This window comes from Bactrocera neohumeralis, chromosome 5 (assembly GCF_024586455.1).
Source record: "Bactrocera neohumeralis isolate Rockhampton chromosome 5, APGP_CSIRO_Bneo_wtdbg2-racon-allhic-juicebox.fasta_v2, whole genome shotgun sequence".
Taxonomy (NCBI): Eukaryota; Metazoa; Arthropoda; class Insecta; order Diptera; family Tephritidae; genus Bactrocera; species Bactrocera neohumeralis.
The window spans coordinates 5,366,738-5,383,411 of NC_065922.1; the positions used below are offsets into that span (position 1 = coordinate 5,366,738).

The following is a 16,674-nucleotide window of genomic DNA, read 5'->3' on the forward strand; positions in this document are numbered from 1 at the left end:
CATTTTTTATTCTTACGAAAATACATAAACGAATATTTTTAATTTGTAAATTTGAGAAAAATACGTTATTTGGTTATTTGAAATAGCAACCCTTTGCACAGCTGATCAGAAAATTTTGATTTGACAGAAAAAAGCTCGCGAAAGAAAATACGAAGTACGAAATTATATTCGAGACCAAATTGTGTGTTTATTTAAAGAACTAATTGAAATCCTTGACGCCTGCTAGGGCAATATTATATCCAGGATTTGGGTAATTCGTCCACATTTCGAAAATAATTGTTAAGGCTTGTTGGATTATAACGACAATCAAGTGATTGCGAATCGTAAGGATTCTAATGGTAACGTCACAATAGAAGAAGTTAAATAATAAAATTTATATTAATGCTTTGAAAAGAAAACAAACGCTACGCAATAAATAGCCGAAACAAATATTTTAATGTCACTTTCGCTATTGCGATGTCTAAATCGGGGGGGAGGAGGGGTCTTAAATGTCACTAATAACGCTACTAAGCTATCACTGCCACCATCGTCGTCAACGCCAATCGTGGGTGTTTCAAGCACTGCACATTATTCGCGACGTAGTGACCCCAAAAACCTTGATAGCGTTTTCAAGGTGGTAAAGTCTAAGGCGCGTGTTGAAGGTGATATTAAAATGGGTAGTATCTCAATGACAACATACAAGTTTTTATTTCTTTTAGATGACTCTGATTTTCTTGGTGGCGAATGTGGACCGAATTGGGAATTGCTTGCTCCTCGGGGGAATCGCTTCTATTTTCCTAACGCAGTTGGACCAGCGTGGCAAAGTGCGTCAACAACCATCAATTTAGAAGCACCACTGGAGTCAATTGTCGATTTCGATGGAAAAGTAATAATCTATGAATATATCCATTTAGACACTCAAATGTGACTTCATTTAAAATATTTTTTAGAATACAAAACAAACTGCTATGCTACAATTTACTGTCGGTGAATGCCCCTCACTAATAAGAAAGTCATTACACGAACTTTTTCCGGCTCCTGAGGTTGTTTCTAGTGAGAAATTAGCATTAATGACATTGCGTTTTTCAGGTGATAACGAGCAAGGCGCAAGAAAGGTAATTGAAATTATGATTATTAAAATTAAAATGCTGAAATATTTTAACGTTTGATCAGTTTGTTTTGGCGGCACGGGAAATTACGTCAAGGCTTCGCTTGCATGGGTATTGGGCTGATTTTATGAATCCATTCAGCGGCAAACCCTTTTATTCTTGGGCAAACGGAAAAAATCTGTATAAAGTTGACGAACGATTTAGAGGGATTAATATGAAGTTGATAAAAAAGAATCACTGCACTGTAATTAGCACCGAAGAGGGCGATGCTACATTTTCTGGAGTCATATACACGAATGCGCCATGTGATTATTTGCAAATCAAATCGCTTATTGACGAACAAGTATAGCAGGCTACCATTGCCCTAATAAACTGTAAATTCAAAATTGTTATAAGTTTCATTAAATGAAATAAAATTTTGTTTTAATTAAATTCTTCTACACATGTTTAAGGGAATGAAATCACCAATAGTGATTACTTTGCAAAGTTTTAATCGTTGTTTAACCGTCTACAGTTTTCCTGTATCAAGGTTTATAAATTTAAGTGCTTATTTTGTAGCCACTTTTTCACAGTGTCTTTCGATTTCCTTCAACTTATTAATTAGTAATTGCATTTCCTCAGTGCTACATACGAATTCAACAATAGTTTCTCGTTCCCCATTGGTTTCATTATAACGGCCAAGATTTACATGAAAACTCACTTCGCCTGTACTACAGTCAGAAGTAGATGAGCGAACATCCGCCATAATACGCCATTGTACATCAGTAATATGTGGAAAATCACTTCCTATTTGCAATTGACGAATGGTTAGCTCCTTTCGATGATCGTCATAGATGCGGACCAATTCCTCTAATATGGTTGATTGGATTTCACATTTTTCCAAAAATGCTCGCAAACTCCCAGCATCAGTTCCGTGTTTGGTAGCTATCGCTAGTAATGTTACTACAGCATATTCACTAAGTTTCGCTTTATCTGCATTCGTTACGTAGATATCCGGTACGGATGGAACACCTTTATCAAAGAAAACATTCCGTAAATACTGTTAAATTTAAGTAAATACATACTCACTTGCTTCAGGAGAAAGTGTATGTTTCAGTGTGTTTGCTATTAGCTTTTTCGAAATGTCTATATTTATATCTGTGCCCAACTGCTGAAGACCCTTGATCACAGGTTCGGAAAGCTTAAGAGCCATTTTTGTACAATATTATTTGTTTACTTAAATACCTCCAGTGCTAGTTTTATCATCGAGTTGTTTTTACATTTCTTCTGTTCACTTTTGACTTTGACGTAAAGGAATGATACACCGCCTTTAAAGACATGTTATCGATGTTAAAATCGATAAATAATAAATTCAAAATTATCTGAAAATGTTTTAAGGGGAAACAAGTGTGTTAGAGTTCAGTTTATTTTAAAGGTTAATGAAGTTCATAAATTAATGTATTAGGATGCTCAATGCAAATTTACGTAAAATATCAATTAACTTTCTTTGACAGAAGCGGGAAAGTGAACAATGTGCATATATTCCTAAGCAAGTGTGCATATGTACGTATAGCCACATAAGCACATGCATGAAGGGTATTTGTAGTACGTAAAAGTTTGTCCATATTATTATTTAGCATTGCATAGAAGTAAACAGAAATAAAGTGTTTAAACAATGGTTTTGGCCATTACATCCCCATTTCTGCATGCATGCTCAAAATATGTTTTTCGAACTTCACTTCGTAACTTTAGAACACTCGTTGACGTTCATCCCAGAGTGCAACGATCGCTTAAGAAAGGAGAAGCGGTTGTGGCCTTAGAATCGACGATCATTACGCATGGCATGCCTTATCCACAAAATATTGAGACAGCGCAGTTGGTGGAACAGCTTGTTTCTGAAAATGGTGCGCTAGCTGCAACTATTGCAATAGTCGACGGTCGAATAAAGGTAGGTCTTACCTCAGAGGAAATGGAAAAAATAGCAAAGAAAACCCGTAATGAGATAATGAAAATTTCAAGACGTGATTTACCTTATTTGGTAGCTACAAGAGGAAGTGGAGGCACAACTGTAGCAGCTACAATGATCATAGCCCATATGTTGGGAATAGATATATTTGCTACTGGAGGTGTTGGCGGAGTTCACCGCGATGGTCATGTTACATTGGATATATCAGCAGATCTGGTGGAGTTAGGACGAACACCTGTTACGGTAGTGTCAAGCGGAATTAAATCGATATTGGATATACCTCGAACTCTTGAATATTTAGAGACCCAAGGAGTATGTGTTGCGACTTATGGAGTTGAGGATTGCAATTTTCCTGATTTTTATACACGCAATAGTGGATGCAAGGTTCCATATAACCTAAATGGACCATTGGAAGCTGCTGACTTAATAAAAGCTTTGAAAGAGTTAGATTTAAAATCAGGAATTTTGATTGGTGTACCTGTACCTGAGCAATTTGCAGCGAATAAAGAAATGATTGAAGCAGCAATCGAACAAGCAACGTGTGAAGCAAAACTTCAGAGAATTTATGGCAAACAAGTAACGCCTTATTTGCTGGCCGCAATAGCCAAAATAACACAGGGAAAAAGTCTAGATGCAAATATTGCGCTGATTAAAAACAATGCTAGCATTGCTGCTCAAATATCGCGTGAATTATCCAGGGGAAGTAAAAGTTATACGTTCAGAGGTGAATCTATACCTAAATCCGTCTCCACACCCCTAGTGATTGGTGCCTCAATTTTAGATCTTTCATTAACTATGGTAGATGAAATTCCAGGTGTGCTTGACGGAGCTACGTATTGTGCAAAACCAACCGAATCAGCGGGTGGTGTTGGACGCAACATTGCCGAGGGTATTTTTAAATTGTATGGCGCAGCAAACTTTATTTCCATTGTTGGTGACGACCAACTCGGGAAAAGCTTATTAAAAATGATTCCTAGGCCTTTAAGAAGTTCTGTAATGGTCGATGAAGAATGTGCTACTTCCCTCTGCACTCTACTTTTTGATAAAACTGGTGACTGCAAAATCATTTTAGGAAATATGGAGATTCATCAAAATATTACGGTAGAGATGATTCAACGATATGAGGAGCAGATAAGTTCCGCTCCAATAATTGTAATAGATAGCAATCTCTCGTTTGAAGCAATGGAATGCGCTCTGCGTCTAGCTCAAAAACATCGGCGACCAGTGTTTTTTGAACCAACGGATATGCGAATTGCTCACAAACCGTTTACTCTACCCAAGAGCCTTACACAACAGATTCGAATTATATCGCCAAATATTTATGAATTGCATACCATTGTGGAAGCTATCACGGGAACTCCAGTACACAGTAAAGTTAACAACAGTGATCCAGTAGAGACTTTACTGGAGAAAGCCAAATACCTGCTGACACTTGTCCAAGGTCATTTCGATTGCATTGTTCTAACGCTTGGACAAGAAGGCGTATTACTTAGTTTGAATGGTGACTTAGCTGCATCCGGTAAACCATTGTTTGATGTAAAAACTGGCTCTTATTTACCCATGACTAAAAGTAAACAAAATGTTAACGCACTTCGGTTTTACAAAGCACCTATAGTAGAAAACATTAAAAATGTGTCAGGGGCAGGTGATAGTTTTACAAGCGGTTACATAACAGCACTTTTACGAGGCTATGACATGAAAAATTGTGTAGCGTTGGGATTTCTGGCGGCAGAACGGGCTCTGCAATCACGTGGCGCAGTACCGATTCGCTATTTCAGTGATGAAATTGAAGAATCTAACAGTTTAGAATCAGCTTTAAGAAACCTTAAGGAAACGTCTTTGTAAGTTTACGTTATTAACTCATATTGATTGGAGCCATATTTTTATGCCCATAAAAAACTTTTACTTTGAACAATAATCACATTTATATCAACATAAGTATAAAAAAATGTAAATACGAGTATGTATCAATCTTTTAAAAAAAAATGTATGGGCACACTTCCATATATAATTGAGCATTTCTATAAAGTCATCTCCCTAAAGGGAATAAGACAACATAGCTATATAAATTAAAATCATTTTTGAAACAACATTATTGATTTTGTATAAGAAATAGGTTAACAATCTTCTTATTTGGTTTATTTAATCTTATAATAAAACGTTCACTTTTTCATAGAAACTGCTACGATACGAATACTCCTTTTAAGACTATTTATACACGTTATATACTTCCTCTGGATGTATCCTAATAAGCCCATCTGTAAAAAATAACAAAAGTTTATAAGGTTTAAAATAACAATAATAAAGTATGCATTCAACGAAAAACTGTTACTGTTTGACAGTAAGTTTTCCTTAAACTTACAATTTCACCACCTTATCCTTGCCACCAGATGCCACTCGTGTCCCGTCCGGAGCCCAATCCACAGCGAAAACCTCATCTGCATGACCCGGCAATTCTTGTGCTAATTTTTTCGTTTGAACGCTCCATACTTTCAGAGTTGAATCTTTACTACCACTCACCAGCAATCGTGAGTCTGCTGACCATGCCAGTGTATAAGCAGCCTGAACATGTCCTCTGAATGTAGTTATAAATTTGCCATCTTGAGCGCGCCATAGGCGAATTGACTTGTCGAAAGAGGCAGATGCAATGAGCTTAACATCAGGTGAGTATTTAACATCATTGACCACATTTTGATGACCCGTCATTCGTTCTACACATTTATTTTGATTTGAACGCCAAAGATAAAGCGTGAAATCATCGGAACACGATACTAATGATTCAACACCATCGGGGCAAACTTGATTGTATCTTTGTAAAGCCATTTCTTTCAATTCATTCTCTAAAAATATTTGGTTGCACTCATTTAAGTTTTCTCTGTATGATACGAATTTATTTTAACTTACTGGTTTTGATACTTACTTTCAATTTCTGAATATTTCTTTTTACGATCAGTTATTGGATGGAACGGTCCCGTTCGTAAAACGTAATCCGTATTCAGCGCAATATTATTTACCCAATGAGCATGTCCAGAAAATGTTCGGCATAGTATTCCATCATCTGCCCTCCACATCTTTACTGTACGATCCTTAGACGAAGTGTAAATAAGCCCAGATCCACCCCATCGTACAGCGGTTACTGAACTAGAGTGCCCTGATATATTTAGAATGCAATGTCCCAACACGGTGTCCCAAATACGGCAATCTCCATCCGTACCGGCACTGGCTAATCGGCGACAATCGGGATTCTGATGATATGGTTCCCAGCTCAAACAGTTTATCCATTTCTTATGACCGACTAATGTTCGACCGATTTGTTTACCATTCGTTGGGTCCCATAATATAATATTTCCTGCTTTACAAGCGCTTGCTAACTTTTTTCCATCAGGCGACCAAGCAACACACATTACCCACTGTTTGTGCAACGCACATGTATGATGTGGTGTTTCGGTTGTCAAATCCCATAATCTCACTGTTGTGTCACCTGATCCACTAGCTAAATGTTCGCCGTCTGGGCTAAAGCTAATTGAAATTACAGCTTCTGCATGACCTGGCATTGAGCTTGTACATCGTGTTACTGGTCGAACTTTAAACACAGCTTGCGGTTGATATACAATTTTGATTACATTTTCAGTGTCTATTGAATTTAAATCCAAAGCGCTGTTAAGAGTTTTTTTAATCTCTTCTTCTCCCACAAAGAATAGGTATGGTGTCGGTTCATCATTTTTTAATAACGCATTACAAATAAGACCTAGCTGCTCCACGGTGACTGTAATAGGTAAATCTATTGGAGGGCCTGCCTCCTCTCCAGTATCTGATACGAGTCGTGCTTGAACAGTACGTCCATCGTCCACTTCCGCTACTTCCTCTATTTTTTGTCGTTTGGACATATTTTTATAAAACAGTTTGTCGAATTGTACTTTTGGTAGTTATCAATGGAGTGATTGTCAACAACAAACAAACACGTGCCGCCGGACTCAAAACATCATTGCCACATAATCTTATTCAATAATATGCATTTCAGCAGTGCTATTAGGGTGCGCTTATGTGAAGTATATGACGTGTTCAAAACTACTCGATAAAATAATACGCAAAGTAGTTATCTTAAAACTGGTTTATTCGAATGTTTTTTTTTTTATTTATTTGTAACAAAATTAAATATAACTATTATATAGATTAGTACCGATATTTTCATTGTTTTCTTCTGGTTCCGACATTCCCCACATTGCGCCCAAAAATCATGAAGTTTTAAATGAAAATAACTAACTAAATACGCCTTTTAGATTCTAGATTATTTTATATTTCCGTCTGGAATTGACTGCTCTTGTACCATTGATTTGACTTGTTTATAAATACTATCTAACAGATAGAGAATATTTTTGGTAAAAAACAATTGGGAACCATATTCTATTCTAGAATTACTGTCATTTTGAATTAATAAGATAGTAAATACAAATTTTATTAAACACTTATTTTAGTATGAAAATTAATATAATGTAGATAAGCCTTTATGAAACTGTCAAATTTCATCAAATAGATGTGCACCACTTTGTTTATACAGATCTTAAACAATCATAGATCTTTAACTAAACAACCTCATTTTTGCATCCACTGAACGGCCACAACATTTGATTTGGTGTTGTTTTAAGAGTAACATTAAGGACGTTTTTTATTTAACTTGTATTTCACAAACTAACTCAAAATGGAAAAAAGCGAATATGAAATACAGCATTTCAATTTCTCTGTAGAACAGTTTTCGTTAGAGCGTAAGTATTTCCATTTATATAATAAATTAAGGTCATATCAAACAACTATATGCAGGGCGGCATTATTTGAATAAGATATTATCACTGACACTTCAATCAATGGTGAACAAATTATCCATGGGTAATGACGATACAACCGTATTTTTACAAGAGCAGAAAGAAAAAGTGAAAAGCAAAATGCTTAGTGACATGGAACAAAACCTCACAGCTATTGAGAAAATGGACTTAAAGAATTTTTCTATACCGGATTATGTTCTGTTGGCGACAGATTACGATCATTCCAAGCAATATACTGAAGAAGATGAAATGAATGCAGACAAAGAGTTAGCAGACATGAAACAAAAATTTCTTGAGGTGAGCTGGATATTGATTTCCTTTAAATATTGTTGTGAATTTCTCATTTCTCCTAACAGAACTCTGTAATGATAGCGTCGTTGAAAATTGAAAATGCAAAATATGAAGAAATAAGCATAGAGATGAACAATGAAGAGAAATTGTTACTACAAATTCAAACGGCATTGCAATTAATGGAATCCCAATGGGAGAAGGTGAAACATTTGGCTAAAGAAACTGAAAGTTTGGAACAATAGAAGAGGTATTTGTAATTAATGATATTTGTTGATGATTAAATTGGGGAATAAGAAAGGCATTGATTTTGATAAATAAAAAAATATTTTTATAATTCACAACAATTGTTTTCAGAAAGTAGTATTGGCCATAAATATAAATGGGAAGGTATAGGTGGGAGAAAATATTTCCCAACTAGTTTTTGAAATGTCTGTCCTGGTTGTGGGAATTGTCTCTACTCTGCATGGTGCACCAGGTCGACACCAGGTTAACATAGAAATGACTGTGGTGTGAAGATTTTTAACAAGAAAAATAATATTTGAAAAAAAAAATGTTTTCTGCAAAAATTTCTATACTAACACATTAACTGAGGTTGTTTCCATGAAGATAATGCGTGCATTTTTCTAAAGTTAGGAAAAACTTATCTACAAGAGACGTAAAATTCTCACATTGCAATTGCATTATACGCAAACAAATCGTCTTCTTCCACTTTTCCACTGTGAGCGCATTAAAATATATACTTTTGTTGCATATTTCTACCCACTCTATCCCATGTTGCAGTGCACTTTTTGTCAGTCGCTTCTGTTTTTCAGTCTCAAACAGACACAATATGTAATAAGCCGTATGGTTAATGGCAAGAATCGCTAAAATGCTCCGTTCTTGGTGGGGTTTATGTTTATTTTTAAGCGCACAATGATACGATGTGTGCATGTCTGCTATGTGATGTGAGAATTTTTTATATCTTTTGCAAAGAAATTTGCGATATTAATATACCTGCTACTCTGAGGCAGATGTATTGCTCGGCAACAATTGCCGAACTGTGTATGTAAGAATGCAAAATTCGAAATGCTCGACCATTTGCATGCTTGGGCCTTGAGTTTGGCTGAATAGTCGTCGATACCACAGTCGTTGTTGCAGCCACGAGTTTTACAGCAGCAGAATAATATTTTTGGTGTGAGGGTAAGATTGGAAGAAAAAATGTCAGATTTTATGTAATTCCTAATTAAAAGTAGGCGTTTTCAGACTGTATTAACTTGATTCAAACGTAAATTGCATTCATATAAGATGAATGTGGAAAAATTGAGGCGGCTGCAATCACAAGTGCGCATAGGAGGCAAGGGCACAGCCCGTCGTAAGAAGAAGGTTATGCACCAGACTGCCACTACGGATGATAAAAAGTTGCAAAGTTCTTTAAAAAAGTTATCCGTTAGTACCATTCCGGGAATTGAAGAAGTGAACATAATCAAAGACGATCTAACCGTTATTCATTTTAATAATCCTAAAGCGCAAGCATCTCTCTCTGCAAATACTTTCGCTGTCACCGGACATGGAGAGACAAAGAAAATTGTAGAAATGTTGCCGGAGATATTGCCACAGCTGGGTCAAGAGACGGTGGTGCAGCTGCGCATGTTCGCTAATTCAATGACGGGTACAAAAAAAGCGGCGGGAACTATGGGCGGTAGTGATGCGACTGCGAGCACAAATATGCTTTATAGCGTTGTAGAAGAAGATGATGTACCTATGTTGGTGAGTGACTTCGATGAGGTGGCTAAAATAGAGGCAATGAAAGTGGGAGAGCAAACTACTACTACTAATGAAAAACCGGCACTTGAAAAAACCGAAACCAAAGGAGAATCGGCTGCAGTGTTTCCACTCTTATCGGAAGCTAAGGGTAATGAAAAGGGAAACAATGTGCAACCGTTGGAAAGTTTAAATTTAAATGTAAAATCAAGCGAAAAGTTGGAAATACAGAACGAAAATGAAACTAATATTAAAAAACATGAAATAAATACAGAAAAAGAAAACTTAAATAGAACTGAGAAGCTAAATATCAAATCAACAAATGATATAGGAAAAAATAAAGAGACACAAAAGAAGAATGAAAAAAAATCACAACAAAAACAGGAACCTTCCAGGCAAAAGTCTAAGCTTGAAAATAAGAGTCAAACCCCCATTAAAGATAATAAGAAACCTGATGAAATTGCTTCAAAAACTACAACATTAAAATTAGACGGCAACAGAGAAGTTGACGAATCTAGTAAAGATGATGTTACTGATGTCATCGAATCGGAAAAGCCAGTACAAATAACTGAAATATCAAAAAATGTTAAGAATAATGGGGATAACCAGCAAACAAAACAATCACAGCAAAAGTCGGCGAAGGCAGAACTACCAGCTACAACAAAGGCGAAGGAAAAACAAATGGGACTAAAAGAAAAAGAGGAAAAAAATATCGAAAAACAAGATGAAAGTCAACAAACCAAGACGAGTATAGATTCAATAGATGCAGTAAATATTGAACAACAGTCAGACGATCAGAATCAGACACAAAAACTTCCCCTGCAACAACAACAAAAGAATGAGTCGCCAATAAAACAAAAAAATAAACAGCCTCAACAAAAACAACAAAATCAAGAAAGCCAGAAAAAAACGGATACTGAGAAAGGATTGAAAAAAGCGGATCTTCTGCCAAAATCAGGTAAGCAGGACGAGAAACAAATATTAAAATCATCCAAAGAAAAGACAAGCAATGAAAAACAATCTGAAGGCACTAAAAAAAATGTTAAAGAGGCATCAGGTAATCAAAAAAAGTCAGACGCTCAAATTAAAAGCTCACAAGGAGTGAAGGAAGTTTTGGCAGATGACGGAAAAGAATCCAAAAAAGCTGAACCTCTTCCAGAGTCAACTAAGCAGGACGAGAATCAGCAACAGAAATCTGATTCTGTGGCTAAAGATTATGAAGAGGGAAAGCCTTCCAAAAGTCAGCAAGAAATTGTAACGGAAGAGGTAGATAAGCAAAAACCGGAAAGTCAACAGGTTGAAAAAACTTACAAAGATATATTATCTATAAAACCCACTATAGAAACCGGAAAGCCAGCCGAAACGGATATACAACCACCAGACTTATCCATCAAAACTGTTGCTTTACAATCATTAGAATCTAGCGAGAAGATGATGCAGATAGTAAATGAAATTGCTAAAGATATTCTGATAGAAAATTTGAATAACATGTCAGAGGAAACTATTAAAAAAGAGTCGCTACCTGAACTTCCATCTGATCAACAGGAAGCGGTGGAAAAAACGATTGAATCCGTGCTAAGTGAGGAGCTAGAAGCTACAAACACATTTGTTGAAAAAACACAAGAGAAAGAGTTGAATACCGACAATCTAAAGTCCCAAAGCCCATTGCCTGAAACAAGCTTGGAAGTTGTTCAAGATCTTGATAGTAATGTAGAATCATTAAACAAAGATTCAGACGTAAAGGGTGCTATTATTGTTAAAGAAATATTACCTAGTGTTAAAAAAGAGATCATTGCAGACAGTCCATCAATAGCAAATACAATTCTTCCGAAAGTAGGCGAAAACAATGATAAAAGTATGACAGTAGTGGAACAGATCCCCAATGCGCAGATACTTGAATCGCAAAAGGTTGCTACGCCAGAGGGTGACACTTTAGGCGAACAATTAGCGAAACAGCCTACATTAGCTGAGATAGTACAATCACTGCCACCGGCAATACCTTTGCCCACATCGCAAATACCTGCCAATAATAATAAGATCGACGATGTGAATAATGAAAAATTGATTGCTATAGATTCGGCAAACAAACAGCCATCAATGGCCGAAATACTACAGTCACAACCCCCGATAATACTACCGGCTGCAGTCTTATCCTCGCCAAACAATACTATAAATGTAGAAATGAAGGATATTAAGAAGTCAGAGATATTAAATAAAGCAGATGTAAAAGAATTACAATTAGATTCAAGCACTACCGTTGAAGAGGAGAAATTGTGTCAACCGCAAGACCAAGGATCCATTATTCCTGAACTATCAACATCATCGTCTGGCAATGTATCAGTTCAACGTCAAATTGCTGATGAAAAACCTGCGCGCATATCAATAAGCTCTAAACAAAAGGCATCACCACCAAAACAGACCACAAATATTAAGAACTCGAACGAAACAACGAAACAACAGCCGAAGCCATCTACAACAGGCGATGTTAAATTAAAGTTGGTAACGAAGCCGCAACCGGGGCAACAGCTTCAACAACAACAAACATCAAAAGTTAAATCAAAGCCAACGAATAACAACAAATCTACACCAACAAGCCCAATAACGCCAACGACGACAAACACACCGTCGAAGTTGTCACCCGAAAAAGGAATAACTGACAAACAGCAGCCAATAATTCCCGCTACAAAGGCGGCTCCTGATTCAGCAGCAAAAAAGGCAAATTCACCGCAAAAACAACAACAAACGGATACATCAGCAAAATCTAAGACAACATTGGGAGCAAGTACTAAATCTGCACGACCTAATACAGGAAATACCGGGACAACACCTGGCACTACTAAGAAAGCAAACACACCGCCAGCAGCAAGTAAAACAAATGCAAACACTGGTGGAAAACAGCAAAAAATTAACGTAAAAGGTACGGTGTCTGGTACGCAAACAGTAGCTGAACAACCCCGAGCTTTGGTAGAAACAAAATCAGTACCAACAACGCCGCCAACCTCGTCACCAACAACTGAAAATACTGCTACATTGGACAAACCATCCCTTTCGAAATAATAAAACTTCTCCCTCAATATGATGAGAAGATTTAGTTGAGTTTAATTATGTTGCATTGTTCTTACTTTCATTCATGCTTTTATGACTTACTCTCAATGAATATTTTAACTTGCTATTGCATTTGCATTTTATGAATTTTTATTTATTGAAAGCTCCTTTGATGGTTCATTCATGAATTCATTAATTTTTGTATTCATTCTTAAACATTATTTCAACAGATTATACTAACCTGCTATCATAAACGCCTTTACATCACATATACAATATTCATACTAATATGTTCATGCTAAAAAATATTCATACTAATATGCTAAAACAGTTTTCACCACTAACACCGTTTTAAAGTTAGCGTTTCTTAAAATAAAAACAAGAAAATGTTTCAGTAAATATACGATGCAAGAAGGAAACACATAGTTTTCAAATAGGTTCCTCATCTATTTGATTTTTGGACATCGATTTAGATATATTCTTGGTTGTTTATAGTTTGCTTAGTTTTAGGTGTTGTAAAGAACCAAAATGTAATTCTAAATTAATAACTGAAAATAAATTGTATTACTGAAACTAATTTTAGTGTTTAATGCTTATAAATTTTTAAGTTCCTCATAGATTGGAATGGAAAGATTTCATTAGATTTAAAAAATGTGAACATTTAGAGGATATTGCCGCTTAGTGTTTTTTTTTGTGTTAATCTGAAACTAACCGCTGCTGTCAAAATTAATAACGGCTTAAACTCAAGAGCAGTTACATACATTCAGACATACATAAGTATGTACAAATAATAATTATTGTTTATTGACAAGAACACTACCCCATATAGGCATACAAACTTATAAACATTGTAAATATGTATGTGGATTTATTAAAATTTTTCTTTATTGCTTTGAGATCACCTCGAACTGTTGGAAATGAAAGAAATTAGTCCAATATATAGGAATGTGGAACTTGAACTCATTTCGGGAGAAAAACAAGAGAATATGCTAAACAGCTTTTAATAATATTAACCAGTTTTTCAACCGGCAAAACACTATTATTGAGATTATAGGCGATAAGTTTATAAGTGTCAACATACTTATGTATATATACAGGGACATATAAAATCAAAGCAAAAAGGTGCGTCCGCCGTTAGCGTGTATATTGATAGAGTTGTTCATACATACTAAAAACATTCTGATGTATGTATGTACACACGCAGATGTACCAACTAAGCGGTCATATAGAGAGAGAAAACCGAGAGTTTACAAGTGTTTATCAGATGGAGGGACGTGGCGGTGGGCTCGTAGACATATCACAACGACAACCCACCGCGTGAAGTATGAAACCGACAGCTGATAGTTTAGTTCACTTCGGTAATTCGTAAAGAAAAGCAGCTAAAGAAACAAGCGGCTAAAGTTTAAAAATATAAAAAAGTGTCAAATAAAACAAAAATATTTCATAAAACTGCAGAAAAATGAGTGATGTGCTAAAAATCATAGGCGCAGTTGTGCTCCCAAACGTTGGTGGTGTCATCAACGGCATAATAACGCGAAAAAATATACAAACATGGTACAAGAATCTGAATTTTCCATCATACCGGCCACCAAACTGGATATTTGCGCCGGTCTGGACATCGCTTTATTCAGGCATGGGCTATGCTTCATATCTAGTGTGGCGCGATGGTGGCGGCTTCAGCGGTGAGGCGCAGTTACCGCTCATTGCGTACGGTACACAGTTGGCACTCAACTGGGCATGGACTCCAATTTTCTTTGGACAACGTAATATCAAAGGCGTAAGTTGCGTAACGTTTGAAATTGAGTATTAAAAAGTCTAACTGACTATACAAATAACATTTTCTAGAACTGTACTGTGCATATCACTAATTATAAATGCGCATATGACATATACCAGTAGTTTCTATTTCTAGATATTTACACGAGCGATGAGCACTATACAGTTCAAAAAAATGGTTACTAAAAGATTGGACTTATTATTAATAATTTTCATAGCTAAAATATATGTATATTTACATGTTTCTCACTTTTCACCTAGGGGCTCATCGATATTATTGCTTTGACTGCAACGTCCACAGCCTGTGGTATACTCTTCTATAGGGTAAATAAAGTGGCTGGTCTATTGTTCGTTCCATACATTGCTTGGTTGAGCTTCGCAACGGTGCTCAATCATGCCATGTACAAATTGAATCCTGAGAGTAAGGCTGTGACGGCTCCAGCCGCTGAGGAGAAAAAGGGTCAGTAAAATAATATAAGCACACTGGATTACTGCACCTTATTGCATATGCAAGTATAAATTGTTTTAAAGCAAATGAGTATGTACATTCATAGATGTCGTATGATGTCATTTTACCGCGCCTCTACTGCTGCAATCATGGCAACATATTTCATTCACTATGATGCATTTAATGCAGTACACATGTTCCACAACTTAAAATAATTAATTTAACTATTCGAAAATAAAAATTAACTATAAACATGTTAAAAGATCGATGTCAATTTGTATTAAGAAAATCTATATGCTCACTACCACAAAATAATTCCAGTACTTTTTTATATGTACATATGTATAACACACAAGTTGCCTAAAAAATCGTACTAATGCCGGTGTTTTAATACAATGTGGGTTATGTTATAAATGTTAAGGAAGGAATGTTAAAAGAGCAAAATTGTTATAAAGCTCGAAATCGCTTATTTTTGTGAAAATGTGTTAATTAAAGATAATTAGTATAAAAATCAATTTTTAGCCTTTTATTAATTCTTCTTTATTGTGGAAGTATAAGAAATTGAAGGTATAAGTTTGGTCATTCTGCGGTATGTATCTTGGAAATAACCGACCAATGGGTATATGTTACACTTAATGGCGACTACGTGATTTTGCCATGTTCCTGCAATTTTATCCTACATCTGGCTGAATAGTGAATAGTAAATGCCCTATACTATATATACCAGAAATAGACCAAACGTCTATTTTTTAATTCACAAATAGTGTTGACAAATCAGGGGAGTTGGGTACTCTGTTGTAATAAAATCTTTATAAATACATACGCTTGCGGTCAATAAAAACTCACCACCAAATATAATTAAAATAAGTTCACATGAGTAATTTGTTTATAAAGTTAGAATATTAGAGCAGTTTTTATATGTTTGGTCACATAGTGTAAATTAGTTATCCATAAAATTAGTTTACAGAACCGAAATACAATTATAACTGAACAGTGTGCAACCCAATTTCATACAAAAATAATTTTCCTCGCATTGCCTACCTAATCTAGGTTAAATTTTTTCAATTTTACGGTTATATAGCTGAAGATTGTCTACAAAAGTGCTGCTGCATTTTTATTGAGCGCAAGTGTATAAATTTATGGGATATCTTCAAAAATGGATATTTTTTAACCATAATGCAATATTTTAAAAATTTGCACGTACATAGATATAATTTTTTTGAACATTTTTTTAAACTATTATTTATCATAGTTTACAGTATACAATAAACTATGAAAAACAAATTTTGACCGGATATTAAACAGATCTACAATCAATCATGGACTATGAAGTAAAAAGTTAAATATTTCCCGTTTGCTTAGAAAAAAATTTTACAAATAAAAGTAATTTAGGAAATGTGTAGCTAAAAGTATTAACTTACTAATTAGACATACATATATACACACTTATCTTTTTTTGCAATTATGTGTATGGCGATCATTTGGTAATCATCACCTGCGTGTACGGAAAATTTTCAAAAT

The 16,674-nt window shown here is 35.4% G+C and overlaps 6 protein-coding genes across 10 annotated transcripts; 4 read left to right on the plus strand and 2 right to left on the minus strand.

The window, feature by feature from the left end:
• The first annotated feature begins 119 nt into the window (after positions 1–119).
• LOC126759818 (cobalamin trafficking protein CblD) lies at positions 120–1,520 on the plus strand. 2 transcript variants are annotated; one of them, XM_050474949.1, is made up of 5 exons: positions 120–338; positions 395–641; positions 699–865; positions 930–1,094; positions 1,153–1,520. In XM_050474949.1, the coding sequence occupies exons 2-5, from the start codon at positions 437–439 to the stop codon at positions 1,435–1,437; spliced, it is 822 nt and encodes a 273-aa protein (XP_050330906.1). In that variant the 5' UTR covers positions 120–338; positions 395–436; the 3' UTR covers positions 1,438–1,520. The 2 variants fall into 2 exon arrangements, with proteins under 2 accessions (XP_050330906.1, XP_050330907.1); XM_050474950.1 differs by having other exon boundaries at positions 120–323.
• On the minus strand, positions 1,485–2,385 carry LOC126759819 (COMM domain-containing protein 3). The gene is made up of 2 exons (XM_050474951.1): positions 2,157–2,385; positions 1,485–2,099 (listed from the first exon to the last, which is right to left on the minus strand). The coding sequence occupies exons 1-2, from the start codon at positions 2,278–2,280 to the stop codon at positions 1,636–1,638; spliced, it is 588 nt and encodes a 195-aa protein (XP_050330908.1). The 5' UTR covers positions 2,281–2,385; the 3' UTR covers positions 1,485–1,635.
• An 87-nt stretch (positions 2,386–2,472) lies between these two features.
• LOC126759815 (uncharacterized) lies at positions 2,473–8,488 on the plus strand. Of its 3 annotated transcripts, XM_050474947.1 has the most exons (4): positions 5,605–5,696; positions 7,592–7,796; positions 7,852–8,150; positions 8,210–8,488. In XM_050474947.1, the coding sequence occupies exons 2-4, from the start codon at positions 7,733–7,735 to the stop codon at positions 8,384–8,386; spliced, it is 540 nt and encodes a 179-aa protein (XP_050330904.1). In that variant the 5' UTR covers positions 5,605–5,696; positions 7,592–7,732; the 3' UTR covers positions 8,387–8,488. The 3 variants fall into 3 exon arrangements, with proteins under 3 accessions (XP_050330902.1, XP_050330903.1, XP_050330904.1); XM_050474945.1 differs by lacking the exons at positions 5,605–5,696; positions 7,852–8,150; positions 8,210–8,488 and adding an exon at positions 2,473–4,874 and having other exon boundaries at positions 7,609–7,739; XM_050474946.1 differs by lacking the exons at positions 5,605–5,696; positions 7,852–8,150; positions 8,210–8,488 and adding an exon at positions 2,473–4,874 and having other exon boundaries at positions 7,592–7,691.
• Positions 4,999–7,109, minus strand: LOC126759816 (protein Notchless). The gene is made up of 3 exons (XM_050474948.1): positions 5,954–7,109; positions 5,396–5,873; positions 4,999–5,291 (listed from the first exon to the last, which is right to left on the minus strand). The coding sequence occupies exons 1-3, from the start codon at positions 6,918–6,920 to the stop codon at positions 5,279–5,281; spliced, it is 1,458 nt and encodes a 485-aa protein (XP_050330905.1). The 5' UTR covers positions 6,921–7,109; the 3' UTR covers positions 4,999–5,278.
• Positions 8,489–8,709: 221 nt separating the features above from the next.
• On the plus strand, positions 8,710–13,506 carry LOC126759813 (enolase-phosphatase E1-like). Of its 2 annotated transcripts, none has more exons than XM_050474942.1 (2): positions 8,710–9,323; positions 9,377–13,506. In XM_050474942.1, the coding sequence occupies exon 2, from the start codon at positions 9,429–9,431 to the stop codon at positions 12,939–12,941; it is 3,513 nt and encodes a 1,170-aa protein (XP_050330899.1). In that variant the 5' UTR covers positions 8,710–9,323; positions 9,377–9,428; the 3' UTR covers positions 12,942–13,506. The 2 variants fall into 2 exon arrangements, with proteins under 2 accessions (XP_050330899.1, XP_050330900.1); XM_050474943.1 differs by having other exon boundaries at positions 9,387–13,506.
• A 777-nt stretch (positions 13,507–14,283) lies between these two features.
• LOC126759820 (translocator protein) lies at positions 14,284–15,668 on the plus strand. Its single transcript, XM_050474952.1, has 3 exons — positions 14,284–14,706; positions 14,967–15,165; positions 15,260–15,668. The coding sequence occupies exons 1-3, from the start codon at positions 14,389–14,391 to the stop codon at positions 15,268–15,270; spliced, it is 528 nt and encodes a 175-aa protein (XP_050330909.1). The 5' UTR covers positions 14,284–14,388; the 3' UTR covers positions 15,271–15,668.
• The last annotated feature ends 1,006 nt before the right edge of the window (positions 15,669–16,674 follow it).

What these genes read in the sequence shown, in the direction of transcription:
- LOC126759818 (XM_050474949.1), top strand. Translation starts at nt 437, where the DNA reads ATGTCACTTTCGCTATTGCGATGTCTAAATCGGGGGGGAGGAGGGGTC. An exon ending in GTCTAAGGCGCGTGTTGAAG is followed by an intron (nt 642 to 698) that starts GTGATATTAAAA and finishes TATTTCTTTTAG; the next exon opens with ATGACTCTGATTTTCTTGGT. An exon ending in ACGAGCAAGGCGCAAGAAAG is followed by an intron (nt 1,095 to 1,152) that starts GTAATTGAAATT and finishes ACGTTTGATCAG; the next exon opens with TTTGTTTTGGCGGCACGGGA.
- LOC126759819 (XM_050474951.1), bottom strand. Translation starts at nt 2,280, where the DNA reads ATGGCTCTTAAGCTTTCCGAACCTGTGATCAAGGGTCTTCAGCAGTTG. An exon ending in TACACTTTCTCCTGAAGCAA is followed by an intron (nt 2,100 to 2,156) that starts GTGAGTATGTAT and finishes TCTTTGATAAAG; the next exon opens with GTGTTCCATCCGTACCGGAT.
- LOC126759815 (XM_050474945.1), top strand. Translation starts at nt 2,743, where the DNA reads ATGGTTTTGGCCATTACATCCCCATTTCTGCATGCATGCTCAAAATAT. An exon ending in AACCTTAAGGAAACGTCTTT is followed by an intron (nt 4,875 to 7,608) that starts GTAAGTTTACGT and finishes AAACAATCATAG; the next exon opens with ATCTTTAACTAAACAACCTC.
- LOC126759816 (XM_050474948.1), bottom strand. Translation starts at nt 6,920, where the DNA reads ATGTCCAAACGACAAAAAATAGAGGAAGTAGCGGAAGTGGACGATGGA. An exon ending in GAAATATTCAGAAATTGAAA is followed by an intron (nt 5,874 to 5,953) that starts GTAAGTATCAAA and finishes AAATATTTTTAG; the next exon opens with AGAATGAATTGAAAGAAATG.
- LOC126759813 (XM_050474942.1), top strand. Translation starts at nt 9,429, where the DNA reads ATGAATGTGGAAAAATTGAGGCGGCTGCAATCACAAGTGCGCATAGGA.
- LOC126759820 (XM_050474952.1), top strand. Translation starts at nt 14,389, where the DNA reads ATGAGTGATGTGCTAAAAATCATAGGCGCAGTTGTGCTCCCAAACGTT. An exon ending in GACAACGTAATATCAAAGGC is followed by an intron (nt 14,707 to 14,966) that starts GTAAGTTGCGTA and finishes CTTTTCACCTAG; the next exon opens with GGGCTCATCGATATTATTGC.